At 53.8% G+C, this 25,014-nt stretch overlaps 11 protein-coding genes and 1 non-coding gene across 12 annotated transcripts; 8 read left to right on the top strand and 4 right to left on the bottom strand.

Moving 5' to 3' along the window:
* The first annotated feature begins 88 nt into the window (after positions 1–88).
* BDW74DRAFT_154897 (uncharacterized protein) lies at positions 89–1,184 on the top strand. The gene has a single exon (XM_073724747.1). It carries the CDS (start codon positions 162–164, stop codon positions 453–455), a length of 294 nt encoding a protein of 97 aa, XP_073583184.1. The 5' UTR covers positions 89–161; the 3' UTR covers positions 456–1,184.
* Positions 1,185–2,106: 922 nt separating this feature from the next.
* On the top strand, positions 2,107–3,261 carry BDW74DRAFT_154895 (uncharacterized protein). Its single transcript, XM_073724746.1, has 3 exons — positions 2,107–2,825; positions 2,913–2,983; positions 3,043–3,261. Exons 1-3 carry the CDS (start codon positions 2,354–2,356, stop codon positions 3,097–3,099), a joined length of 600 nt encoding a protein of 199 aa, XP_073583183.1. The 5' UTR covers positions 2,107–2,353; the 3' UTR covers positions 3,100–3,261.
* Positions 3,262–5,187: 1,926 nt separating this feature from the next.
* On the top strand, positions 5,188–6,795 carry BDW74DRAFT_154891 (glycosyl hydrolase). Its single transcript, XM_073724745.1, has 2 exons — positions 5,188–5,911; positions 5,992–6,795. Exons 1-2 carry the CDS (start codon positions 5,477–5,479, stop codon positions 6,214–6,216), a joined length of 660 nt encoding a protein of 219 aa, XP_073583182.1. The 5' UTR covers positions 5,188–5,476; the 3' UTR covers positions 6,217–6,795.
* BDW74DRAFT_154890 (uncharacterized protein) lies at positions 6,780–7,378 on the bottom strand. The gene has a single exon (XM_073724744.1). It carries the CDS (start codon positions 7,237–7,239, stop codon positions 6,946–6,948), a length of 294 nt encoding a protein of 97 aa, XP_073583181.1. The 5' UTR covers positions 7,240–7,378; the 3' UTR covers positions 6,780–6,945.
* A 189-nt stretch (positions 7,379–7,567) lies between these two features.
* Positions 7,568–8,320, top strand: BDW74DRAFT_179033 (GNAT family N-acetyltransferase; the record flags this gene model as incomplete). Its single annotated transcript, XM_073729344.1, has 1 exon — positions 7,568–8,320. One exon carries the CDS (start codon positions 7,568–7,570, stop codon positions 8,318–8,320), a length of 753 nt encoding a protein of 250 aa, XP_073583180.1.
* A 248-nt stretch (positions 8,321–8,568) lies between these two features.
* BDW74DRAFT_179032 (acyl carrier protein) lies at positions 8,569–9,108 on the bottom strand (the record flags this gene model as incomplete). Its single annotated transcript, XM_073729343.1, has 1 exon — positions 8,569–9,108. One exon carries the CDS (start codon positions 9,106–9,108, stop codon positions 8,569–8,571), a length of 540 nt encoding a protein of 179 aa, XP_073583179.1.
* Positions 9,109–10,336: 1,228 nt separating this feature from the next.
* BDW74DRAFT_31032 (uncharacterized protein) lies at positions 10,337–11,692 on the top strand. The gene is made up of 2 exons (XM_073732484.1): positions 10,337–10,705; positions 10,801–11,692. Exon 2 carries the CDS (start codon positions 10,867–10,869, stop codon positions 11,560–11,562), a length of 696 nt encoding a protein of 231 aa, XP_073583178.1. The 5' UTR covers positions 10,337–10,705; positions 10,801–10,866; the 3' UTR covers positions 11,563–11,692.
* Positions 11,693–11,822: 130 nt separating this feature from the next.
* Positions 11,823–13,229, bottom strand: BDW74DRAFT_179030 (uncharacterized protein; the record flags this gene model as incomplete). Its single annotated transcript, XM_073729342.1, has 2 exons — positions 11,823–12,660; positions 13,084–13,229. 2 exons carry the CDS (start codon positions 13,227–13,229, stop codon positions 11,823–11,825), a joined length of 984 nt encoding a protein of 327 aa, XP_073583177.1.
* Positions 13,230–13,282: 53 nt separating this feature from the next.
* Positions 13,283–20,074, bottom strand: BDW74DRAFT_179029 (uncharacterized protein; the record flags this gene model as incomplete). The annotated part of the gene is made up of 8 exons (XM_073729341.1): positions 13,283–13,993; positions 14,047–14,121; positions 14,172–17,602; positions 17,662–18,117; positions 18,183–18,624; positions 18,673–18,785; positions 18,843–18,966; positions 19,022–20,074. The coding sequence occupies 8 exons, from the start codon at positions 20,072–20,074 to the stop codon at positions 13,283–13,285; spliced, it is 6,405 nt and encodes a 2,134-aa protein (XP_073583176.1).
* Positions 20,075–21,012: 938 nt separating this feature from the next.
* Positions 21,013–22,807, top strand: BDW74DRAFT_30972 (cytochrome P450). Its single transcript, XM_073732483.1, has 7 exons — positions 21,013–21,365; positions 21,420–21,661; positions 21,720–21,897; positions 21,953–21,994; positions 22,045–22,136; positions 22,193–22,287; positions 22,353–22,807. Exons 1-7 carry the CDS (start codon positions 21,216–21,218, stop codon positions 22,754–22,756), a joined length of 1,203 nt encoding a protein of 400 aa, XP_073583175.1. The 5' UTR covers positions 21,013–21,215; the 3' UTR covers positions 22,757–22,807.
* A 100-nt stretch (positions 22,808–22,907) lies between these two features.
* Positions 22,908–24,140, top strand: BDW74DRAFT_30945 (uncharacterized protein). The gene has a single exon (XM_073732482.1). It carries the CDS (start codon positions 22,983–22,985, stop codon positions 23,874–23,876), a length of 894 nt encoding a protein of 297 aa, XP_073583174.1. The 5' UTR covers positions 22,908–22,982; the 3' UTR covers positions 23,877–24,140.
* A 325-nt stretch (positions 24,141–24,465) lies between these two features.
* Positions 24,466–24,536, top strand: BDW74DRAFT_t140. The gene has a single exon. It is a non-coding gene; the product is annotated as a tRNA-Gly (tRNA).
* Positions 24,537–25,014: the final 478 nt, after the last annotated feature.

The following is a 25,014-nucleotide window of genomic DNA, read 5'->3' as shown; positions in this document are numbered from 1 at the left end:
CTCTCTCTCTCTCTCTCTCCCTCTCTCTCTCTCTCTCTCCCTCTCTCCCTCTCTCTCTCTCTCCATCTATTGCGACTCTAGCCAACAACGCTCGTCCTCCATCCCGCCGAACCTCCCCCCCCTCCTCCAACCAACTTCCAACGTTCCAACGTTCCAAGCGAATGGAACCCGCCATGTTAGTCCAACGCGGAAATAGAATTGACAACGTTGTGGCCAACAGAGCCCCCTCTTTCGTCTACCATGAGGCATATGCTCGCCCAGATGGAGGCGTGGAATGCCGGGGAGCGGTTGGTTACGACAACGGCGGCCAGCTCCGTCTCGTCTTCAGACAGTACTGGCTGTGCGTTACGATGCTGATTGCGGTCTTGGTGCTGGTGATCGTGTTTCTGTTTGGATGGCCATCCATCCTCAATCCGCGGTGGTCCATACCCATTATCACTAGGTGCTCCGGCTGAGGTCGTGTTTCTTGTCGTCCCCGGATGTTTGTTTGTACCTACTTTCCAGTCGTCAAACGAGCTGTTGCTTTTTGTGTCTCATCGGATAAATCCTAATCTCATCCTCTGCGTATCCAGTAGCATACTCTATCGGAGCAGCGGCCTCGATTGCTTACCACCCCCGTGATCCTCTGCCTGCATCCCATCTTGCCCACTGCCTTCCTCCCTCACCTCGCCGCACGATCTAGCTCCACCGTTTGGATGATGAGCCACCGCCAACCTGGCCCAGTCTCCGTGTAACGACGTCTGTTTCTCACCCGACGCGTGTTCTCCTCTTCCTCCTCCTCCACCGTCTCAGAAACTACACCATCGCAGCTGGCTCGCTGGCCGCTGCCGGGGTCCTCAATATGGCCGACTCCAAATCCTCCACCTCATCAGACTCGGTAGGTAGTGTGGCTCTTTGTGACCGAGAGAGTTGTGACGCTGCTTGGGTGTCCTCCTCCTTCTCTCCAACGTGGTCCTCTCGCGCAATCAGCCCTTACAACACCGACTCATCGCTGCTGGTACTTGTTCACCAAGCGCGAGTAATGCATCCTTCTCCATTCTACCATAGCGGACAACGAAACGATAACAGACAGCAAGCCCGTCACGTCCTTCCGCAACCACGCAGACGCAGCAATCCCACCATGGCATCTGGCTGCATGTCGTCTACGAACAAGTCCTGTCTACGCCCGGTCGGTTTCATGCTGCCTATATCCAACTCACCACAGAAACCCAACTCCCCAAGACGAGGTTTGCGCTCGGAAGCATCATTGACCTGCTCCATCTGAATCGAGAGTGAGATATCGACAAGCAGCACGGAATGCTCTGCCAAATGCAATGCGCCTGTTGGAATGGACCTCAGGAATGCGGCGCCTGGCCTGGACCGTAACACCGAAGCTCGGAAGGAGATCGGGTGGGTGTCTTCCGGCGATAACGTTGCGTCAAAAGCCGTCATGCATTGGTCAGTGTACGTATTGCGCAACGACGTTGTTTTGATAGAGGGCTTGTGACGACACGATTTTGCCAAAAGATACGAAGATCGTCGACTTGACTTCTTGCGCGCTGTCATGGGCCCCTTGCATTCCAACTGCGGCGGTTGTGCTCTTGTGGCGTCGCCGCACCCGGCATGTCCCTAGCTTGGCACCAGCCACCGGCTTCTATGGTATGCTTCTATTTGACTCCACCAACAGCTGTCACTGACAGGCTGACAGCTATTGTCGTTCCACCAGGCACACGAGATCGAGATCAAGGGGTCATTGATCTGACACCGGAATCATCACCCACTGTGAGCGGTGTCATTCTCGTGTCGTTCTCGTGTCGTGGGTACCTGGTTGCATTGACCAGTTAGACTCTGCCGGGTACCTATTCCGGCGATGACAGTCTGGGGTTGGAATGTTCTTCTCTCGAGGTCGACTTCGCTGACATAGGGGTGCGGAGGGACATAGTGTCCATGCAGATGCATAGTTACTCTGCGCTGCTGCAAGGAGTAAGATGGGACGAGGTGTTCCGACGGTCTACCCAGCGCTGTACAGCTAATTTCTGCCTAATGAAAGTAGGTTTCAGAAGAAATCAACAAGCCCAGTTAGCCCAGTTAGCCCTAGCCCGCACCGTATCAACGCCCTCAAGCCACCCTCCAGCCACCCGGCGTGCCCAAGGTCCATCCGGCAACCGGCAGCCCATGGCTCAGCGAACCAGCTGCTCGCGGACCTGCGCCTGGCGTCCAGAGCCACGGTTGCAAACAGGGTCGGTGGCTTGGGGGCTTGAGTGCCCGTCTGTATAGATGGCATCGAGATGTAGCATCGATCGACGTAGACTGGATGCTGAAAACGAGCGTCGTGAGCTAAACGGTTGTATCTTGGTGTCGCAACCAGCTTCAGATGTTCGTCTCTACGGCTTCCGCATACAACGAGGACTTGAGTGATTGTATAGAGGCTCAAAGGTATATAAACCCTCTTCGACCTCGCCGTTTAGCTCAACCATCAGCATCCTCATCCATCTCTATCATCCAATACAACATTCAGAACTTTCAAACCAACAGCTTCCGATCCAAGCTCATCATCAAAATGAAGTTCCTCGCTGTCCTCGCCATCGCTGCCACCGCCGCGGCCTCCGCCCTCCCCGCCACCGCGGCCCCGGCTAAGAAGCTCTCCGCCTCCGCGGCCCTCCTCGCCCATGGCGAAGGCGCCACCTGCACTCCCAGCGGGATCTCCTGCTGCAGCTCCCCTGAGGAGACCAGGAACGACGGCTTGCTGAACGGCCTCCTCGACTTGGGTCTCCTCAGCGGCCTCAACGGCAACGATCACAGTGCCTGCGCCAAGACTAGCTTGATTGACCACCTTGGTCTTCTCTGTATGTACACCCTTTACCTTCCGGTGTTTACTCGGGCCCTCGGCGTCTTGAAGAGAGAAATGAGTGCGATGGCTAATTCATTCATAGCTCTGGTCGATGACAAGGAGGACGGCTATGCCTGCAAGAACATCGTTGCTTGCTGTACCGATGGAGCCACTGTATGTTCATCTTCCAAACCTTTTGTCTGGCGTATTTGGATAAAGCTAATTGTGGCTAGTGCATTGCCATTGACAACGAGGGTGGCAAGGCTTCTGGCAGCGCTGGGGACTACTAGATTCTGCCTTCTTAGGGGGAAGTCTAGACTAGACAGGACAAGGCTGGAACTGCAGATCCAGTCTTGTTCTCTTTCTCCAAAAATGGGCCGGCATGCCATGGTGCGAAAGATAGTTACTCGTTAGTGGTTTTAGTCGTTATTAATACTAATTGTTGCTTTCCGGGATACTTTCCTCTTCTCTTCTTCCCTTTCTTTTCTTTTCTTCCTCGGTATATGTCGACATGCTTAGGTGGGCTACACTACCGCAGACTAACCATGCGATGCACAGCAGACTGCCTTCCCTATCTCCATCCAGCTCCCACCACGAGACTCCCAACACCAAACATCCAACCCGATAGGCCGCATCTCACCCAATCTGCGACCGGAATCACTCATCCTCAGCTGCACTCCACAAGCAGGATGACCTCATCGTCAGATGCCCGGCTGGCCAGGCCTCCCATCTCCCGCAGCGAAAGTGTGGGGTAATGCACTGCACTCTTCGCTGCCACCGCCACGCCACGAGCCCTGTGCCCGCCTCTTGGCCAGCTTATTTTCGCACGGAAAGTCCATCTTCGCGAATGAGAGTCGCCTGTCTTACATGGCGTCGGTAAGCTGTCCTAAGCCCTGCTGACACTGACAGCGCCTCATGCTTTGCTTAGCTAGCGGTCGGCGATGTCATGCGGTCAGTGCGTGATTGCTGTAGCTACCAGCTAATGTACGCAACACGGCAGAGACGCCCGCATCTGCCCGATAATGCCGATACCTAGCCTGCTAGCTAGCCTGCAAAGCTCCATTTGTTTATCTTTAGATAGGCCGTGGTGGGTGAGTGGTAAGTGGTGATGGTGTGCTCCCCGCTAAACCCTCGCGATGCCCGCGCCCGGCGAATGCGAGAGAGCGGAGAAGGTTGCGACTTTACCAGCAACAGCTAGAGGATCTGCAGCTCATTTATCGCATCGGAGTCGGAGGATACCTTAGTTGCAGTACTTACCTCGCTAAGCACGGCCCCGGTCGGATTTACAGTTGTCGCCCTTGCTTGTCTGGGCTTTTGTGAGGGTTGCGACCGACCGCCGACCGAGCGACCGCGGGAAACGCCATCCACCAGCCGACCACCATGCTCAGCAAGGTAAATAACAGGGAAACGTGGCTCCAATACTCCCCTTGCGCGAGATGCCTGTCGGGCGGGCATTAAGTCAGCCCAGACAAGGCAGAGGCTATGCAGACTGCGGAAGGGGCTTAGTGGGTTTGGGCTTGCCTATAGGGGGAGGATGCAGCGCAACCCGGTAGGACAGGACAAACGAACAGGATGGGCACTGTGTGACGTCGGGCAAGAGCAAGCAAGTCAGGCACAATTAGCACGATAGGCAGGAAAGTGAATGTGATGACCTCAGGAGGGATACACTATTTGCATCCCTGCGGAGAGGGGGAACAAAGCCGCAGTCGATCGATGACGATCTCTTCCTTCGCCAAGTCACTCTACTACCTAGTAGGTACGTACGGGTGCAAGTGAAGTAAAGCAATCACACCATCCTCGAGTCCGACCGAGTCGGATCTTGTGACACGTCACTTGCATCCTTGCAGAAGCCGAGCGGTTGCAGGTGAAGGAGGCTATACAAACCAAGCTAAACTAGCAAAGCTTCCAGAAGACAGTCCTCTCCCTTGCGTGACATCAGCAGAAAGTGACTGAATACCGCAAGTCACTAAGAACAAAGGGGAGATCCAAGGACACGGCAAGCAGGTATAAGAATGTCATGACGGCCAGGCCATTCCTCCTGCATTCTCTGCATTCCAGTCAGCCCTCTCCTTTCGTTCATTTGAGGATCCTTAAATTATATCGATTCCCTCCACCTCTTAATCATATTAAAAGCACATATCAACGATGAAACTCCTCCTCCCCTTTCTCACAGCGGGAGCCCTGGCCCAGTACTCCGACCCAGGCGCCTGCTCGGGCGACTGCTGGAGCCACGACCCGGGCTTCTACCAGCGCGTCTCGGACGGCCGGTACTTTCGCTACTCGACGGGCGCCGGAATCTACATCCACACCTCGGACAGCCTCGAGGGGCCGTGGGAGGCGGCGGGGCAGGCGCTACCGGGCGGATCGAGCGTCGATCATGCGGGGAGCACGAATCTCTGGGTACGTAGCGGTCTAGCGCTCCCTTGGGATTGTTTGCGATCGTCATGATGTTTGCTTGCTTCCCTTTGTTGGCACCCAAGGATCCAGCATTCGGAGTCTGGGTGATTGGGTGTGGCTTGCAGCTGAGCGCCCGCGAGCCCTAATCGATCCGCATCCCCGCACAATACGACGATTTGCATGATATCCATCCTTCTATCCAAGCAAAACTGACGGAATGACTCCCAGGCCCCCGACATCCACTACGAATCCTCCACAAACCTCTACTACATGTACTATTCCATCTCCACCCTCGGCTCGCGCGACAGCGTAATCGGCGTCGCGACCTCCCCCGACCTGACCGCAAACTGGACCGACCACGGCGCCCTCTTCACCTCAGCCGAGGGCGGCTCCTACAACGCCATCGACGCAAACTGGGCATCGATCGGGGGATCCCCGGTCCTCACTTTTGGGAGTTACTGGAACGGCATCCACCAACTGCCTCTCTCCGGCCCGCTGAGCCTGGAGGACGACACCCCGGTGCAAATCGCGTACAACTCATCCGGAAACCACGCCATCGAAGCGGGCTTCATCTTCTACCGGCGCGGCTGGTACTATCTGACCTTCTCGAGTGGCCGCGCCGGCAGCTACGACACGAATTTCCCGGCGCAGGGGGAGGAGTACCGGGTTGTTGTTTGTCGGAGTGCGGAGGGGACGGGGGATTTTGTATGCCCTTCTTTCTTTCTTTTTTCTTTTTTCTTCTCTTCATTTTAAGTGTCGGTGGCTGATAATAATCGTGTGAACAGGTCGACAAAACCGGCGCTTCCTGCCTGACAGAAAACGGCGGCACGACCATCCTCGCCTCGCACGACAACGTCTACGGGCCCGGCGGCCAGGGCGTCTTTGAGGATAGCTCGCGGGGCTGGGTGCTGTACTACCACTACGCCAATCCGAACATTGGGCTCACGACGGCGGATTACCAGTTTGGGTGGAATGTGCTGCAGTGGGCGGATGAGTGGCCGAGTGTTTAGGGCTGTCGTGGATTAAGTGCACTCTAGTCGGCAGGAGGAGATGGAACGGGGAAATGAGAGGATAGATCACTATCCGGGTTTGGCTGTTCATACTAATACGGGAGGATGCCAAACGATATCTACTGCGAGTTTGATACCGAGGTAGGGACGCGGCTTGGTACCCAGGCCCGTATCCCCGATCGAAGAACATAGGATGTTTATTGCCTAATGTACCTATTTCCTGTTGTTGTGCTGTAAATGCTTTCAGGCACATGAACCGCCCTTTCAGATATATTCAGCGTTTCGTCGATGCGGTATGACGCTACGGTATTGACGCTATCCCATTCTACCACCCAAAACCGCATACTGCCCGTCTCAGATACACAAGCACCTGCTAGCTGGGGTCTTAATAGACTGAACGGCCCGTCCAGGGCAGAGAACTAAAATGCTAACTAACGAGCCGCCTTGATCCCCGCTCGCCTGCAAAAAGAACTCTCGAGCCGCAGACAATGCGTTGGACTTGGATACATACATCATTACGATTTATGAATCAAATTCCATTCCACAGTCCGCTACTAGCCGGAAATGCAATAAAGCAAATACGTCAATGTCGCTAACAGATTTTCTTTTCTTTTTCTCTTTTCTTTTTCTCTTTTCTTTTTCTCTTTTCTTTTCTTAAATACCGCTACCGTACAATACAGAGTCTGCAAGAACGGCACTCGATCCGGGGTCGAGGGTCCGAGCACAGCTCTAACCTAGAACCGATCGAGTCCAGCGACAGCACCTAGTACGGGAGGAGCCTTGAAGTTGGATACGGATGGCGCCGGGCTGCAGTGCTGCAGTGCAGTGCAGCCTTCCGGTGTAGGGTCTCGAGTCGAGTCTCGAGTCCACGTACGCCTCGCGGGAGCAGAAGCAGAGCGGGATGGGCCAGTGCAGGCGCCACGAACCAGAACCTTCTGCTGCAGCGGCGGCAGCAGGGATGACCATGAGTACAACTCTAAAAGACAAGGACATTAGCGCAAGAGGCAAAAAAGCCAAATACATGCTGCGACGCACATAGCCGTCTCGAGGCTTGGGTTGCTGGTAACACGGACGCGAAGCTTATTCCTGGGCGGGCGTGGAGTTAGGGCTAGGGTTGGCGGGATGTAGGGCTAGGCTTGTGTTAACCCTGACTTGGTCCCTGTTAGTGTCAAGGTAGTGTTAGGCAGCGACGGCGACCCCCAAGCCTTGCCCCGCATGGTGGGGGAATCCCGGGGTAAGGACACCTAACCTACACTTGGAATCCCTCTCACGTTTTGACTCTTCGCAACCTGCTCCTTTTCGATCGCCACGACCAAAATAACCAAACTCCAGTCCACCCAACTCAACCACCATGCCAAAACCCCCCGTCACCGTCACCCCCATAACGGACCCCTCCGACTTCACCCCGTTCTTCGCCATATCCGCCTCCGCATTCGGGTCTCAAGCCCGCGACGGGATCTGGATGGCCATGAACCCCGGGTGGGACACCCCCGAGGGCCAGGAAAGAGGCGTATACCGGCTCCTGCAGCGGTGGTCGTCCATCACGGCGAACCGCAATTTCGAGCCGAACACGGTTTTTCTTAAGGCGACCGTCCCTAATCCTAACCCCGACGTCTACGGAAATGGTGAGGAGGTTATTGCCGGCGTGGCGATCTGGGTGCAGGCATCTATGGTCGAGGGGTACGGTGATGTACCGGTTGATATCGACGCGGAGGCGATTTACCCACGTGACCCTGTTGAACAGAAGTATCTGCTGCAGCTGGACCGCTCGCTGCATAGACGGCGGGTTGAAGTTGTCCAAGAGATTGCGACATCTGATTCTCCTGCAGTGATGGTGCTGGATCTGTGTGTCGTTGACCCGGCGTTCCAGCGGATGGGTGTTGCGACGAAGCTCGTGCAGTGGGGTCTGGACGAGGCGAAGAGGCGCGGGGGACTGGAGGCTGTGCTGGAGGCTGTGCTGGAGGCATCGAGTATGGGGCGGCATGTGTATCGGCGGCTGGGATTTGTGCAGGACGGCGGGGAGTGCGAGTATGAAGTTGACGAGGAGTTTCAGGGGAGGGAGATGCCGTCGAATATCTTTATGCGGACGGGGCGGCCGCAGTAATGAGCTGGATTGCTTTGTCTGGGCTCCTGCGGGTCGCATACTTGGATGTTCGCCATTCGTGGTTCCTGTATTGAGCACGTTGATTGTGAGAGCTACTGAATCGACCGTGGTTTACTATTCTAGAAGCTAACTTAAAGAGAAACTTGCAAGACAGTTCCTGTATTTTCCCTATCACCCGAGGATGGCTTCTGCAAGTTTGCCCCCGGAAGCAGCTTCTATTAAGACAAGCAGACTAACCTAATTCCAACCTACGGCGCCTTCATGCCCAAGTACCTCCTCTCAACATCCTTCACAGCATCAGCCCTCTCAACCCCAGACTCCTCACCCATGGCACCCCCAGTACTGGTAGCACCACCCCCTATCTTCACCTTCAGATTCCCCGCCGCCAATCCCCCAAGCCTCCGCAAACTCCCGGCCCCCAAGATCTCCAAGACCGTCAGATCCAGCCCAAGGTTCAACCGGAACCAATTGCGCAGCTCAATAGCAAGCAGGGAGTCAACGCCCAGGTTCTCAAGGGGCCTGTCCAGCTCTGTCTCCAGCTCCGCGTGGTCACGGAGCATAAATGTAAACAGCGCTTTGCCTATCTCGGTGGCCAGGAGGTCGGCGGAGGCTTGGTGCGTGAGCGTCTCCGGGGTGAGTTTTGCTTGGTGTAGGAAGCCATGCAGCACGGCGTTTGTCTTATCAGTGGTTGTGCTTGTGGTGTCTGCGCTTGTACTGATATTGTGGTAGAGGGCCATGCGGGGGTCGCGGCGCCAGGGGGTGCGGTTGCCGGGGGCGTCGAGCGGCATGGTCGAGCGGCATGGTCGAGCGCAGGCCGATGCAGAACTGGCTGTGGCTGATGTAGGAAGATACAGATGTTGCTTGGCTTTGCTCGGACTTCAGTAGGAGCGAGTTATCAACGGCAAGCTGGATGGCGTCGAGGACATCCTGCTCCTGCAATACGTGGGCCGCCATGGCACGGAACTGGTCGAGCGTGTGCGTGTTGCGCGTGAGATAGCCTACGTCCTCGACGACTCCAATGTCGATCGCCGAGCAAGGGAGTCTGAGCGAGTGGCGATACTGCACAAAGGCGTCCTGGAAGCTGTTGCCGGCGGCATAGTTGGCTTGACCTGGGAACCCAACCAGGCCCGAGCACCGTGCCCGGAATAAACCTCCAAGCTGGCACCGTGACACCTTATGAGATTATTGTGTTCAAAACAACCATTCCAGGAGGCACTTTGCTGTATGAACGAACTTCAATGATACAGGGGAAGTTGAAACCAGTGTCACCCTTCAGGACGCTTGTTTTGTATCGTGGGCCCCTATGCCAAGAATGCGCTAATCCTATCCTGCACTCTTCCAAGAAACCTTATTTAGCGCAGCGTATGGTATGGTAAACTCTATCACATGAGTTTTCTTGGCTGTATACTGTTTGTTTTGGGGATACGAATGATATAAGATAAGCCAGCACAAGGATCAATCCCTCTGATGACTCATAATATTATAGTAAGCATTGGTCTTACGGCATCGCAGATAGCGGAAGCAGCAATACTAATCAGTTCGTTGTAACTAAATAAGCTAAGTAAGCTTGGTGCCTTTACATTGTCAAAGTGGGCTAGGTAAGAGCGGAAAATCATTTTTTATTCTCCAGTGTGACGACCTTTACCCTATCTTCCCTACATCAGCATTCATATACTAGCCACGAATATTTTCTTGTCATTAATAGAAATGTCTTACATGTTGCGAGCAAAGTAAAGCCCGCGTAACTAAGCACAAAGGGGGAGGACCAAGTCGTTGCTGGGAACTTAGGTGATATAGGGTAACCTCAACCCATGAAGCATTCCGTACCCCATAACTATCAGGGAAGAGATAGAGATGACTGCGCTTATTTCTAGCTAGTAGGTCTCTTTGAGGGTACACAGCCCGCTAATCAGTACAATGGCCCTTACTTAAATAAGTGGCAGCCTTCCCCTCCAATTGGTTGGAATGCAGTTTTAGCAGACCAGGCTGTGCTCAGCCCCGGGCGCGTACAGTTTCTCTAACCCATGTCAGTTCTTTCTCCCACCGAACATCCTCACTTCTTCTTCTTCTTTCCCTGCTCTCCACTGCATTTTATCGAGAGTGTCGTGCGATATTCACAGAAATCTCGCAACTCTCTTCATCCACTACTCAGAACATGCTTGGCACCATTCCAATACCTGTCTCATTCACAACTACTAGTGTGTCCGATGAGGCTTTCCGCGCGGTTTCCGCTGAGGAGAAGTGGAAGCGTGCTGAGGCGGCTTACCACGGACGGACCACCGCGTCGTCTCCATCGTCTGAAAGCATGGACATCGACCTCGTCAAGCATCAAGTTGAAAACCAGACTGTTCATGGAAATGTGTATAATGCTCCTGTGCACTACTAGTAAGCAGCCTAATCCTCAATGTACGAAGACTATCTCACAACTATCAAGCAGCCCAATTAACCAGATGGACGAACTAATACAAAGGTGCGAGAAGGCTATTGAGCAATCCGAGGAAAGAATTCAGCACAGTCAGGAACAGCGGAAATCTGACTCCAGCCACATGAATACCGTTATTAATGCCGCCGAGAAAATTGGGAGTGCTCTACTAAAGTTATTTCTTGCGATTTCTTTTCCGACCCCAGCTACAACCGCTATGTCGCGGGGCTTCGTTAGTGAACTGACGTTTGCAAAGGCTGCCTATAATGTGCAGACAATACAGTCGAGTACGAGCACCGAGTCTCTGAAGGACTCGGAGGACGAGATACAAGGCCTATTGAAGGAAATATATGTGTTATTATCTGAGCAAGAGAGGGTCTCTGAAAATCAAGCTACGCAACACCTCACCGTCGAAGACATCCATGCCTCAAAAGTTGAAACCATTGAGTGCGTTGAAAAGGGGGCCTTTATTTCTCACCGTGCACATGTCGCGCTCACGACGGACACCAGCGCTCGCTCAACAACGGATAGCAGTGATACAAATGAGCCTTATGCAAATCCAATAGACGAAGCCAAATCTGCACCAAGCTTCTCATTGGACCCTGATAAATCACGGAATAGGCAGCCTGAAATGATCCGTTTGCTCACGGAACAACTCGCTACCCTTGAAGATCATAGGCGACAGATGGAGCATCAGCAGGATTTACTTAAATCAGAAATTAAAGCACAACGAGAGGAGCTGGAAGCCTCGGCGGCACGGATTGAAAACCTGGAAGAGCTTATGGCGCAGAAAAAACAGTCCTGGTGTTTCATCCTTTGACTTTGTCTCCATCTTGTTCATCAGACGACACTACTTGAACCACTTGATTATTGTGAGATTCAAATTTTGTTCTTATATTACGCATTCAGTAAATGTACGGGGTAGCAGGTCATCAGCCGCCGCCAAACTTTGTCTTGGAGCTTATAAAAATAGTAACCCATATTCCATAGCCTAATCAACGGCCGCCGATTTGGCAACTTGTCAACAACTTACTTTCTGCCTCAACGGACCATGTATGGAAATATATGTTTCCCTTCCACTTAAGCCAACCCGCTTGGAATTAGCTGATCATAGAAAGAAATATTGTTTGCATTTCCAGGTGGTTGAAGATTATGCAGTTCGCCGAGCATCGGATTGTTGCCCTGATATATAATGGTTGGAAATGAGGAAGGAGCCAGAGAGACATTAGCGATAGCTTTCATAAGCTCATCCCTCTTCTGATCATCGCGTGATCCAGTACGACATTTGATTTCGTCTTCGATGTCAACTAGGGCGTCTACAGTCCTGCGACCGCAGAAGAACTCATCCGGGACGACAGTAACGATCCGATACAGAGGACACTTAAACTTGACCGACCGACTTTCTCCACCCCCTTCGAAAACGGCCAGAATCCTGTACTCATCGGCCGCAATACCGTTGTCCACTAAAAATTCTTGATGGTGATCCCAAATATTTCTCACAGGTTCTGTCCCTGTGTCGGAGTACCCTAGTGTTGTCGCCGCATCCAGAGCATTGTAGACATTTGTCAATCCCTTTGCCCATACGGCAACCACAATAATGTCCTCCTCTTCGTCCTGTTCCATTTCTGCCCGCCGGTTCAGCGTTTGGTGCCAGTTGGTAGAGAAGCACCGGAACCGTGTCGGTCTCTCTGTTTGCCACGAGAGCGTATCATCAAAGTCTGCCGCCGACGGGGGACCCTCGTGATTTGGCGTCCGTGCGCGTATGGAGCCATTGAAGAGACTCCGGGTACGACGGCATTCGGCACGAAATAGGACGGCAGGCACTTCGTCGCAAGGTATTGGGAAAAAGATCTTCTGAATGCGATTTGCAAATGTCCCATTAGCAGGCGGCTTCCACTCCTGGAGGCTAAACTGGGTCCTGAACCTTTGTTGTTGATGTGTTGTGCGGGATACTGGGTGTGGTGAGGTTTGGGTCAAAGATCCATGCGGTCGACTGCAGCACCGACCGCGCTGATGCGTGACAATACATGATAATGGATGAAGCAATAATGTTAATGGTTTAAGTAGGATGAGGTGCATGCAGGGCAGCGGGGTATGAAAGGGAGAGAATCCACACTCTGCTGGGTGATGAGAATAGCGTTCAGTAAAGCTGCTGCAGAGCTTGCACGTGATATATAATCTATACCGTATCGGAGCACACAGCCCCGCCTCAAAATAAGGCCTGAGGAAAGTTGAGTCACTCACTTTGTCTCGCCTGTTACCGATACGACTTACACATTACGAGGTTGGTAGTTACATCATGCCAGACACGGAGCTGAACAGGAAAAAGTAATCCACTGACCGAGAATGCTTCTCCAGGCTCCGGTGCAGGTTCCATGTCCCTTGGATCTTTGGTGCAGTGGCAGCCTGCCAGTCCTCGAAGGACATGCTGCTCAGGGAGACATCTCGCACGACCATTGCGGCGTGGAGGATGCCTGCTATAGGCATCTTCAGGTTCCAAATCATCGAGTCAACATCTGCATTTGTCGCGTCACCGGAGACTAAGTCAACCCGACAGCCTGTGCGCGAAGCTCCAGCACAAAGTCATCCTGCTCCATTTGTCCCGCAGACCGCAAAAAGGAGACAAAGTGTCTGGCCCCGTGATGTGCCATCCACGAGGCGATAGATCGTCCTAAGCCACGCAGTCCACCAACAATGACATGGCAAGCGTCCGAGCGAAATCGCGGTAGCCTGGGAGTCAAGGACAGGGGTAGCGTAGAGGCTGTGGACGGCATGGCAACCGCAACCTTGCCAATGTGTGTGCCCTTCTGCATGTACCGAAAGGCTTGCTCCACGGTTTCGGCGGCGAACTCCTGCACAGGCAGCGGGGTGAACTGTCCCTGGGCAAATTGCTGCATGCACCGCCGAAGCAGGTCTTCAATGATATCCGGGCGCCTCTCACAGATCAAGCCCAGGTCGACGCCGGCAAAGGTGCGGTTTGCCTCAAAGGCCTCCATGGCCAGCTGGCCTTTGCCGATAAAGTCGCGCTTCCCCAGTTCGACCATGGTGCCAAACTCGGCAACGCACTTCCATGACACATGCAGGAGCTCTCCGGATAGCGAGTTCAGAACTATGTCGACACCTCGTCCGCCTGTCGCGGCCAGTATACCAGGGAGGAAAGTGTTGTCGCGAGAACAGAAGATGCGGTCTCTGGGGATTCCCATGTCGATGAGATACTTGACCTTACTTTCGCTTCCAACAGTGCAGTATATCTACTGTCGTTAGCATCTAGTAGTAGAAACAGGGCAGACTTCATGAGACCAACCTCAGCCCCTATCATCCTGCACACCTGGATAGCAGCCAGGCCGATGCCACCACAAGCAGAATGGATCAGAACAGTCTGTATTATTTATTAGTGTATAACATCAACCCTGGCAAAGACGAACCTACCTGGTCGGCTCTGAGATGACCCACGTCAACCAAGGAATACAACACCGTCGCAAACACACACGGCATGGTGGCTCCCTCGATCCAACTCAGTCCAACTGCGATGGGCACACACAGCCTCTCACTCGTGACTACCGTGGTAGCAAATGCCCCTGCAGTAAGGGCAACCACGCGATCACCGACAGCGAGGCGCCTCACCCCGGGTCCCACACCCAGCACAACCCCAGCACATTCGATGCCCAGCTTCCCACCTTCCACCACCCCCATCGCGATCAGCAGGTCCTTGAAATTCAGGCCAACTGCATATGTTTCGACCTCCACCCAGTCGTCTGGTAGGGGAACTGTACTAGTGCTCGCAGAGCTGGCCGAGGGTTTCCACGACAGCGTCTGCAAAAGGCCACGCTTGCCCACATGCAGCGCCGCCGCCTGTGTTGAGTGGCCCGAGTCCAGCAACTCGTTTCCCACGCTGGCCGGGTAGAATTTGCCTACCAGCAGCTGGCCCTGGTTGTAGGCGTATTCAGACACGGGGTCAAGCAGTGGATCTGAAGAGAAATTCCTGAGGACTCGCTCTGCAACGGTAACACACATTCCCATTGCCTTGTCGTCGATCCGGTCTAGTTCTAGTGTAGCCGCGGAGAGCGAGAGGTCCTTTCTCGCGATACGGAAAAAGCCCAAGGTCGGGGCATACCGCGGGTCTGAGCAGGAGACCTGAGACGATCTGGTCACCCAAAGAAGCGGTGTTGTTCCAAGTGAGCTCAGCAGGCCCCGCAGAAGTAGGAACTCAGACCGATTACAGTCATGCAAGAACGGCTCCTCCAGCTCCAGCAGCGAGATTACCATCTGCTCTGCTGGGCGCTCGTCATCGAGACAGCATATGTCCGTGTCGAATCCTTGCTTTTGGAGCTTTGAAAGAACAGGGGACACGGCCTGAGATGGTTCCATTGTTCTGCTGAGCACTGTGACACGTTTTCTGCGTGTGGCTGCTGATACATCCTGGGCCACAACGGCAGAGGAGATGATATGTGTGTTGAAATGCCCATCGTGGACTTCGGCATCAATCCCTGAAAGCCCTGCCTGGCGTAACTCAGCGTCCCAGCGTGCTGATGAGACATACGGCTCCCACACACGCCCATCCAGTTCGCCGAGCCACCACCCAGGCAGCGTGCCCATGATGTAGTTGAACCACTTTGATGTCGGCGCCAGCTCTTGCAGAAACAGCTTGCCATCAGGCTTTAGCAACGCTCTTACATTATTCAATGACTCCGCTAGACTGGGAGTAGCATGGAGCGCATTGGAGGCAACCACGAGGTCATAAGAAGCGGGCTCAAAGCCCTGTGCCTCAGGGTCAGCAGTGATATCCAGCGGGCGATATATCATCTCTGTGTACTCTTTGAAGCGTCCCTGTGCCGCACTAAAGAACCCTGTGGATATATCGGTGTATGTATAACTGTCGTACATGTGTATCCCGTGCGGTCCTTGCAGCGCTGGCAATATCATAGCCGTAGCACCTCCCGTCCCAGCGCCAACTTCCAGCACTCGCATATGCGGCCTGTTGTGTGCAAAGACGCGGAAGAAGTCACTAAAGTCGCATAGGAGCTTGCCGCCGCTGTATATCGCTGTTAGGAGATCGCCTTCCATCAGCAGGGCTAAGGAATCCACGCTCCCGCTGAAGAGAGCTGTAGATTGCTCACAAATGCGTTTGATTCCCGTGGCCACATCACGGCCGTCCGTGTTGAGTGCCCGCCGGTATAGATTGTCGATATGGCTTGCCCGCTCTGCTGATGACATGTTGGCAATTGTTTGGCAGGTTGGAACATGGCCGTAAGCACCTTCCTCGACACGCTGTACCTGCATACGCAGCCACTCGCGGTACTTGGGATAGTGTGGGAGCGCAGGTGCAATTTCACGAGTCTGGTATTCCGTCTGGAGCATGCACGAAAGACCCAGTTCCTCAACAAGGCTGGCCTGGTCTGTAATATCCTTGACCGGGTGCAGAAAGGTCATGAGGTCAACCTCATCGATATCTGGCTTCCAGACTAAACGGCTGCCAGCGTGTGGGTCAGCACCACGAATCTCGTCATCGTCACTGAGCAGTGACAATCGGATAAACCGGAGGGAAAAGACCAGCACCTCTCCGCAGAAGCCCGATGCGTCGCCAGCGAACGCACCCTTGGATTTCATGTCGACCGAGGTTTGGGCGGCGATGGTGCCAATGGGAGGGCGGATGTACAGTTCGTCAATGTATGTGGGAACATGGACATGCATGAAATGCCGAGGGATGCCCTCGGATCCAGCCACGCTGAAGAGCTGGAAGATGCTGTCAATGGTGCACGGATGCAACGTGTACGAGCTCTCCCCATGCTCACGCGAGTCCACAATCTCCGCCGTTGCTGTTTGATCTACAACGCTGGCAGCGATCTTCTGCATGCCTTGAAATCGAGGTCCGTAATTCAGTCCACTTTTTTTCATAGTGCGATACCAGACCGGTGATTGGACTTTGCGAGCCCCTGGGACTGGGCAGGGCACATCAAGGGCACACTCACGCCCACCTCGGGCTTGACCGGTACAGTGCTTGGTCCAGACTCCGTCAAGTAGACTTGTCACTGTAAAATCATACCACTCTGAATTGAGGGTTGCCGTCACGCGTGCCGGTCGAAACTGGGACAGAATCTCTGTTGGACGGTCCTCGTGCATGACCATCGCAGCCAGAACGTTCACATTGCGTACAGTGAAGTCGTGACTGTCCGTCAGCTGGCGAATGGCCTCCCCGACCATGGCAATATAGCCAGCACCGGGAAAGATGGTCTGGCCCAGGACATTGTGCTCGCGGATCCAGGGCACATTCTCCAAATGAATCACGGATCTCCACGTGGGCTCTTTTGCGTTCCCATCGGTGATTTGGGAGCCCAGTAGGTCGTGGTGCGGGTACTTGCGCAGCCTCCAGTCGCGTGCAGTGCGAGATTCGAACCAGAAGTGGCCTTCGTAATGCCAGGGGTACGGGGGCAGATCACTGAGCAAAGTACCCTGGCAGAGATTGGAGAGGTCAATGGCCGCATTGGCTTGGAAGAGACGCCCTGCGGTACGAAGCATCGAGGCATATGCATCGGCTTTGCGCACCAAGGTTGAGATGTATGGGACCGACTTCTGCTTCGCTACTGCGATCTCTCGCAGTTGCCCAGAGAGAGCCGAGTGCGGTCCGACCTCCAGGAAAACGGGGCTGGATCTGCTCTCATCTGCAAGGAGGTTTGCGACAGCCGTGTGGAAGAGTACAGGGGACGTTAGGTTGCGGCACCAATACTCTGCGCTCAGTTCAGATGCGTTGTGGATGGATTTCCCGGTTACAGAGGAGATGAAGTCTGCAGACAGCGGCTGGTCTGGGGCATGGAGACAAGCTAGTCGTTCTCGATATTCACCCTCCACCTCCTTCATTTGGGCTGTCTCGAAGTCAGTCTACATTCCTCCTCAATAGTATACCCATTACTGGTCAACTCACCTGAATGGTATGCGCAGTTTACGCGCAGCTTGCGGACCAAAACATCGGGATGGCGAGCCCTGGTGGCACCTGCTATAGTATCCAGAGCCTTCACATTGCCGCTGAGGGTCACATTGTAGGGGCTGTTCTCGCACGCAATAGTAACATGCTCATTCAAGAAGGGAGTCACATCCTCTCGCCCCAGGCCAACGACCATCATGCCTCCTTGCCCTTGCTCCTCTGCCTTTCGGCTTACCTTGCCACGATGATACGCCACGGCAATAGCCTCTGCAGCGGACAATGCATTGACGGCATATGCAGCAGCTATCTCGCCGGATGAGTGGCCAACGACGGCGGACGGACGTACATTGAGCGCTCTGAGAACGTCAACGAGCGCGATTTGCAGGGCAATACAACAGGGCTGGGCAAACTCGGCCTTTTTCAGGTTTGAGGATGCTTCATTTGACATGATTTCTTCTGTGATGTAGCATATCAGCATGTGTCTAACAGAGTGACTACCTCATAGTGCATGGAGTCCGTACCGTATAGTGTCCAGTTCCGGTGCGGATCAATCTCATCGAGCACTTGATCAAGCCGGTGGATGGTTTCTTGTGCAATCGCACTGTTTGCTATCAGTTCGCGGCCCATGCCAGGGTACTGGGCTCCTTGGCCAGTGAACACCCAGACCAGATCAGGCGGGTGCGTCGCTCTCTGACTTGGGGAGACGTCCCAGGAATCGGCAGAGCCAACGGCAAAGGCGCGGTGAGCAAATCTCTCGCGGCGACAGCCTAGTGTGTAGCTACAGTTGACAGCTTGGGATGAGTGCGTACGGATATATTCCGCCGTATTTGTGATGCTTTGTGTCAGGGCCTTTGGATGACTGGCGGAGAACACAAACAAGTGAGTGTCCTGCTTCACTGGGTTCGTGCCGTTCGTCTGGGGCTTCTGCCTGGCATTCCATGATCGGGCAGACTCGAGAAGTACCTGGTCACCGTGAGAGGGCTTTCAATCAAGGACCTGGCAAGGACTTACATGTGCATTGGCACCACCGATGCCAAAGGAGTTGACTCCTACGAGCTCGTGCCTGTCGCTCGGCCATGGCTCGCAGTCGACGGGGACTCTCAGACGAGCAGTGTCGAAGGGAACTGAGGAATGTAACTATGAGCGACCGCCATGTAAAGAGATAGCTAGTTGTCACGTACTCTTCGGGTTAGGGGTGCTGAAGTTGATGTTGGGTGGGATCGTCTGGTTCTGGAGAGCCAGGGCCATTTTGATCACGCTGCTGAGTCCGGAGGCTCCTTCGCTATGCCCGATATTGGGCTTGACCTGCGAGGCATAATCAGTCTTCGTCTCGCATGGCAAGAAGGGTTGATCAACTTACAGATCCAATGAGGATGCCCCATTCCCCAAACACTTGGGCAACTGCCCGAATCTCCAGCGGGTCTCCCACGGCTGTGCCCGTGGCATGGCATTCAATCATGGCCGTCTTGGATAGATCCGTGATGCTAGCCAACTGGTGGCTGCGTCGAATGAGAGCCTCGTGGCTTTGGGGACTGGGAACGGACATGCCTGCTGTCTTGCCATCGGAACTAATGCAAGTAGATCGAATCACGGCATGTACATTGTCGCCATCACGAAGAGCAGTGGATAGGCGCTTGATATAGATGGCATTGATGGCCTCTCCACGTGCATACCCATTTGCACGGGCGTCAAACGAGTAACTGTAGCCTGTGGGCGAAAGCACGCCTTGCTCTGCCATGGCAATCGTAACATGAGGCGAAAGGATCATGTTACAGCCGCCCACAACAGCTGATGAGCATTCTCCAGCATAAATTCCCTGGCAGGCCTCGTGAAGCGCTGTCAAGGACGACGAACAGGCCGTGCGGATGGTCATGCTGGGTCCCGTAAGCCCCAGTTCATAGGAGATCCGGTTCGCAATAGCAAAATCACCATAGCCAATGATCTGATACGTGCCGCTGGTCTGAGGGTCTTTGGCCTGGATCTCTGCCCAGTCCTCGCCAAAGACACCGACGTAGCACCCGATATCTTGATCCTTGAAGCCCGTGGCACCGCTGTGTTCGAGACATTCATACACAACCTCGAGCAGTAATCTTTGCTGGGGATCCATCATCTCGATTTCCTTGCGGGTCATACTCCAGAAGGAACTGTCGATCGTCGCAAGGTCGACGTCCTGCAAGAAATACCCGTACTCGGTGCATGTGTGCCCAGGTTTCCCTTTGGGCCCGACAAAGGCATCGACATTGTATCGATCTGCAGGTACTCGACAGCGTCCACTTCCCTTGACTGTCAAGAGGTCCCAAAACTGCTGAGGCGTGCGGACAGACCCAGGGAGCCGTGACCCCATGCCGACAATAGCAATGGGGTCGTCAGCCCACGGACTTGTGTCGGTGTGACCATGGCCATTTGTTGCCATCACGTCAGGATATCATCGACTCAAATCGATAAAGACTAGAAGATAGATCTGCTAGTTCTTCGGCACGGTCACGGCGGTGTATTGTACGGAGGGGACAGAGGGCTGGCTCATAGCGGTGTCCCCAACCCAGGCGATCTGCAGATCGAGGAATCATGAGTCCGTAACCTCCATCGAAACTCAGCCGGTCAATAGATCGAAACCTTCGTCGTTCAGTCAGGCTCTTTCCCAAGAAGTCAGACTCGTAGAAGGCCGACCCCAGTGGGGTCCTGCAAGGAGACGTGGCATTGACAATGACACCGCACCTGCAAGGGAGATCTTTACTACACGGGGGGCGTCGATGTGATGTGACAACTTCAGGAAGAGTCTGCTGGTATAGTCAATAGCGGGACCCTCGTGATTGGGATCGATTGAGTTTCCACTGCCAGGGTTGGAGTCCAGGTCGAACCTCGTCAGCAGGGCCGGGGAGGTGGGAAGGGTCGGGATTGGAACGATCAGCACAACCTTAAGGACCCTCGGGAGAAAAAGAAACTCCGGCTTATCTTTTCTTTTGATGACACTGATGGAGCAGGTCCGGTGCCCATCCCATGCTGTGGAGGCAAGGAGGTCCCCCCCCCTCCCCCCTCCCGCTCCTGCCCTCCAGCTGCCCTCTCCTCCTGCCTCGTGGGTCTACTCCTTGCAACCCTACATCTCAGTGAGCAGGCCACGACGTTGAAGATGCTGTTGCCGCTTGCCATCGCGGCCTTTCTAGTAGTTTTGATCTTTTTCTCCAAACGGGCCCGGCAATCTCAACTCGGTCCAAGACCATTCATTCTGCCATTTAGACTACCATTCGGTATGTGCCCTTTCCCGAGCTGAATGGCTGTTGGCTTGCTAAGTGTAGCAGGTATTGACTGTGCTGTCCGTGCCGTCTCTCACCTCTTGCGCCATGACTTCGTCGAATGGACGCAAGATATGCTCGACAGGCCGGGAGGGACTATCGAGATGTATCTGGCTGGTACGAGCCTGGTGTTGACGGATGACTGTGAGAACATCAAGGCTATTATGTTTAGCCAGGTGGGTTCGAAGCACAGGGCTGGGCTTTGCCTGCATTTCCTGATCATAGCCCTGTAGTTCGCGGAGTTTGGCAAAGGCGACTTCATGCATGAGGTCTTTGCCAATGTGTTTGGGGACTCGGTGTTCAGCAGTATGGCTCTCTTGTGAGCTCATTGTCATCATCGTATTGCCAGCTGATGTTGCCATCGCAGCCGATGGGAAGATCTGGATGGAGAACAAGAATGAGCTGCGTCCCCATGTCTGTTCCCAGCCACCATCGAGAAGACAACGGGATTAACTCGCACTACTACAGCTATCCAACAGCCGGCCCACTGATGTCGCAACTACTGAAACCCACATCCAAACATTCCTTGGTCACTTGGACAATGGCGGAAAGCCCGTGGAAATATACGACCTCGTCGACCGGCTTCAGCTGGACATCGCGACAGATATATTCCTCGGCCATTCAGCTTTGACTTTGGAGGGAGAACAGCAGCCGTTTCGGGATGCGTTAAACACGCTCATGGCAGTGAATACAGTGCGAATGCTGATTGGGTAATTTCCACTTTCCGTCTATGTCCTGTGCTTCGTATATGAGGTGCTAACTTGTCAGTCCTCTGGCCCTGTGGTCCCCCGATAGACTGCTCGCCCCAGTAGCCAGCAGAGACATGAATCGGTATATGGATAAGCAGATTGACAAGACGCTTTCATTGCCACGGCAGGAATTACTCGAGCGGGAGGGCAAACTAACCCTGATGGAAACCCTTGCCCTAAAAACTCGAGATAGAAAGGTACCCTACGCCGGCGCTGTCAATGGCGGGCTCCGGGCTGACGCAATGGAAGCAGTATATAAAGAATCAGTTGGTTGCGATCTTGCTTGCTGGAAAGGTTGTTCTCCTCTCTTGCGGACTCCTACTTGTCTAACGAGAGCGATGCAGGACCCGGTTGCCATAACTATATCCTGGGCACTTTATGAGCTGGCTTGCCATCCAGATGTTGCGCAGAGATTAAGGGAAGAAGTGGTGCGTGTGTGCGCAACCCCTACGAGCTTCATGTCTCGCGACCCTGCATACTGACGCTCGATAGTTGCGGTATCGAAAGGACTCCATCGGCCGACAATCTGAAGGAGATGCTGTTATTAAAGTATATCATCCGCGAAACACTCCGATTATACCATCCCCGTGCGTACAAGCCCTATAATAAGTCCCCTACTCCGTCCACACCTTTCGCTGATATAACTCTGCAGTTGGCTTCAACATCCGTGAAGCCCAGCGCAACACTACAATTCCCACAGGTGGGGGCCCTCGTGGGGACCAACCCGTCACCATCCTCAAAGGAGAGCGCGTCGCTTACTCTGTAATCGGTCTGCAGCGGAGGAAAGACCTTGTCGGGCCTGATGCAGGTGACTGGAAGCCAGACCGGTACTTCCACTGGACACCGAAGACATGGGAGTTTATACCGTTCAACCACGGCCCCCGGATCTGCCTTGGCCGTGTCTTTGGGTACTTCCAGATGGAGTATACGCTGTGCCGGATTTTCCAGCGCTTTGAGCGCATCGAGCTGCATGAGCCCCGGGCGCAACGCATCAAGGTGGAGTTGAACACGAAGATGGCGTACCCTATCAACTGTAGTTTCCATAGAGCTGCTTGATACCCAGATTATATAGAATTATAAGCTAAGTGCAGATACACGAGACACAAAGAAAGCAGCAGCCAATCAACAGCTGCCCCCCTGCATGCCCAGGCCCTCCCCTAGTCGAATCCTGTGACGCCCCAACAACTTTAAACCGAGTCCATGCCCCAGCTCAACCTCTCTCCCTCTCCTCCTCCAGCTCCCAACTACGAGACTTTTACACCGCAACTCCCTTCCAGCATCTATGGCACCATCCAACCCCCTAACCGGATTCTCCCGCCTCACCAGCCAAATCTCCCTCTACACCTCCCCCGCTCAACCCTCCCACCCCCCAACCCTCATCATCCTCTGCCCCTGGCTCTTCGCAGCCCCAAGGCACATCGCCAAATACACCCAGCTATACCAGTCCACTCTTCCAAGCGCCGACATCCTCCTCATCCAGCCCGTCGTCGGCGACATGGTCTGGACCACGGACTCAAAACAACTCCATCACCTCATGCCTGCCGTCGCCGCAATCGATGCGTTTCTGGATACAACCAGCCACAATCACCACCTCGTCATCCACGCCTTCTCAAACGCAGGGAGTCATGCGGCCGTGCAGCTGGCCGAGGCCTATCGAACCGCACACCACGACCCCTCCACAGACCGCCAGCTGCCATTGACAGGATTGATACTGGACAGCTCCCCCGGCGCACCATCTGCCCTCCTCTCAGCGAACGCAATGATCCTGTCTCTCCCGCGCGCAGCTGTGATACGAGCGCTCGGTGCAGCCCTAATCTACGCTGTTGTTGCGATCGTTGCGGTCCTTGACTTTCTAGGTGTCTACGAGAACGTGATCTCGAAGACGCGGCGGGTCCTGAATACCCCGTCGAGCTGCTTTCTGGTGCCTGGTGTGCGCCGAGTGTATCTCTTTTCGCGGGCTGATGTGATGGTTCTGGCGGGGGATGTTTTGGGGCATGCGGAAGAGGCACGAAGACTAATCAGGCTTGGAGCTGGGAGTGGTAATGAGGATGGGAGTAAGTATATGATCCGGACGGTTGAGTTCATGGGCAGTGGGCATGTTGGGCATTTTACTGTTGGCAAGGAGGAATATACCAGGGCCGTTTTGGGGGTCGTGGATGGATGGGGAGTTGATTAGGGTTAGTGGCGTCTGTGCTTCGAGGGTAGGGGCAGACGGGCTTTCTTGCCCTCTGTTGGACGACCTTTACTTAGCAAGCTAGGGAGGGTATTTACTTCTCTATTAATTTAGGACTTGCTCAACTAAAAGGTTATGCACATTGTTTTTCTCTCTGCTGATCCTCAACAGCAAAAATATATATTTGCGACCGAGGACAGAGTACCTCAACAAACGACAAGAAGTTAGCCCGCACCATAGTCTATTGCCTCAGCTAGCTAAGTAAATTACAAACTTTATACTAAACAGACATTATATGATACTCGTGCGTAGTACGTACTCACTGCCCTTCTGCTAGATTATGGGAAATGTCGCCTCTCACTTGCAAAAAGGACAATGTTCTGGTAAACCTTCATAGTGGGTAAAGCGGAAGTAGCAAAAAAGACGACAGATGCCCCTACTAGAGCCTACTCATGGAGACGAGAGCGACCCCGATGTGTGGGTTGAATCCTGGCCTGCCTCCTGTACTTGGAAAGAGACCTGTTCTTACAATTAGCCTATTAAACATTTTTATCTTTATATATTTCAAGTGTAAAGCACTAACCAATAAGAAGCTTCAGTGGTCCAACGGTAGGATCTTCGCCTTCCAAGCGAATGGCCCGGGTTCGACTCCCGGCTGATGCATTTCTTTTTCTCCCCTCGTTTTTTTTCTCTGGCAAGAAAATAATTGACACGCACCGGCTAATAGAATAATGAAATCTCAACAGCATGTATGGAGTCCCTGCTATGGATGGATGGCAGCTACTTGGTGTTGCCTCGCGTGGTGGTTGTCAATCTTTTTTTTTTTTTTTTTTTTTTTTTTTTTGTTGCCGGCAACTTATTAGCCCTAACATCCCTATACTTATTTATACCTATATCCATCCTGATCCTCAGAGTACTGAGTCCCAATCGGCTTTCAAAGGTTAACGCCCTTATACTCCATACAGCAAGCAGCTTCAGAGCTGAAGATGGCGTTCGCTCGACTTTCAATATGACTTTTCCCACTTACTCTGATATTGCGCAAGTCAGGCTTTTCAAGCCTTAGGTCCCTCCCACGGAATATCCGCGGCCGTTAGTACCAGGTACCTAGGTAGATGATAACCCTGATCTTTCCCGAGGTCCC

The sequence above is a fragment of the Aspergillus multicolor genome (assembly GCF_047715735.1).
Source record: "Aspergillus multicolor strain CBS 133.54 unplaced genomic scaffold BDW74scaffold_15, whole genome shotgun sequence".
Lineage (NCBI taxonomy): Eukaryota > Fungi > Ascomycota > Eurotiomycetes > Eurotiales > Aspergillaceae > Aspergillus > Aspergillus multicolor.
This window is presented reverse-complemented; position numbering and strand designations above follow the sequence as displayed.

What these genes read in the sequence shown, in the direction of transcription:
- BDW74DRAFT_154897 (XM_073724747.1), top strand. Translation starts at nt 162, where the DNA reads ATGGAACCCGCCATGTTAGTCCAACGCGGAAATAGAATTGACAACGTT.
- BDW74DRAFT_154895 (XM_073724746.1), top strand. Translation starts at nt 2,354, where the DNA reads ATGTTCGTCTCTACGGCTTCCGCATACAACGAGGACTTGAGTGATTGT. An exon ending in TGACCACCTTGGTCTTCTCT is followed by an intron (nt 2,826 to 2,912) that starts GTATGTACACCC and finishes ATTCATTCATAG; the next exon opens with CTCTGGTCGATGACAAGGAG. An exon ending in GCTGTACCGATGGAGCCACT is followed by an intron (nt 2,984 to 3,042) that starts GTATGTTCATCT and finishes AATTGTGGCTAG; the next exon opens with TGCATTGCCATTGACAACGA.
- BDW74DRAFT_154891 (XM_073724745.1), top strand. Translation starts at nt 5,477, where the DNA reads ATGTACTATTCCATCTCCACCCTCGGCTCGCGCGACAGCGTAATCGGC. An exon ending in CGGAGGGGACGGGGGATTTT is followed by an intron (nt 5,912 to 5,991) that starts GTATGCCCTTCT and finishes TCGTGTGAACAG; the next exon opens with GTCGACAAAACCGGCGCTTC.
- BDW74DRAFT_154890 (XM_073724744.1), bottom strand. Translation starts at nt 7,239, where the DNA reads ATGTATTTGGCTTTTTTGCCTCTTGCGCTAATGTCCTTGTCTTTTAGA.
- BDW74DRAFT_31032 (XM_073732484.1), top strand. Translation starts at nt 10,867, where the DNA reads ATGAATACCGTTATTAATGCCGCCGAGAAAATTGGGAGTGCTCTACTA.
- BDW74DRAFT_30972 (XM_073732483.1), top strand. Translation starts at nt 21,216, where the DNA reads ATGAGGTCTTTGCCAATGTGTTTGGGGACTCGGTGTTCAGCAGTATGG. An exon ending in TAAAAACTCGAGATAGAAAG is followed by an intron (nt 21,898 to 21,952) that starts GTACCCTACGCC and finishes CAATGGAAGCAG; the next exon opens with TATATAAAGAATCAGTTGGT. An exon ending in ACTCCGATTATACCATCCCC is followed by an intron (nt 22,288 to 22,352) that starts GTGCGTACAAGC and finishes ATAACTCTGCAG; the next exon opens with TTGGCTTCAACATCCGTGAA.
- BDW74DRAFT_30945 (XM_073732482.1), top strand. Translation starts at nt 22,983, where the DNA reads ATGGCACCATCCAACCCCCTAACCGGATTCTCCCGCCTCACCAGCCAA.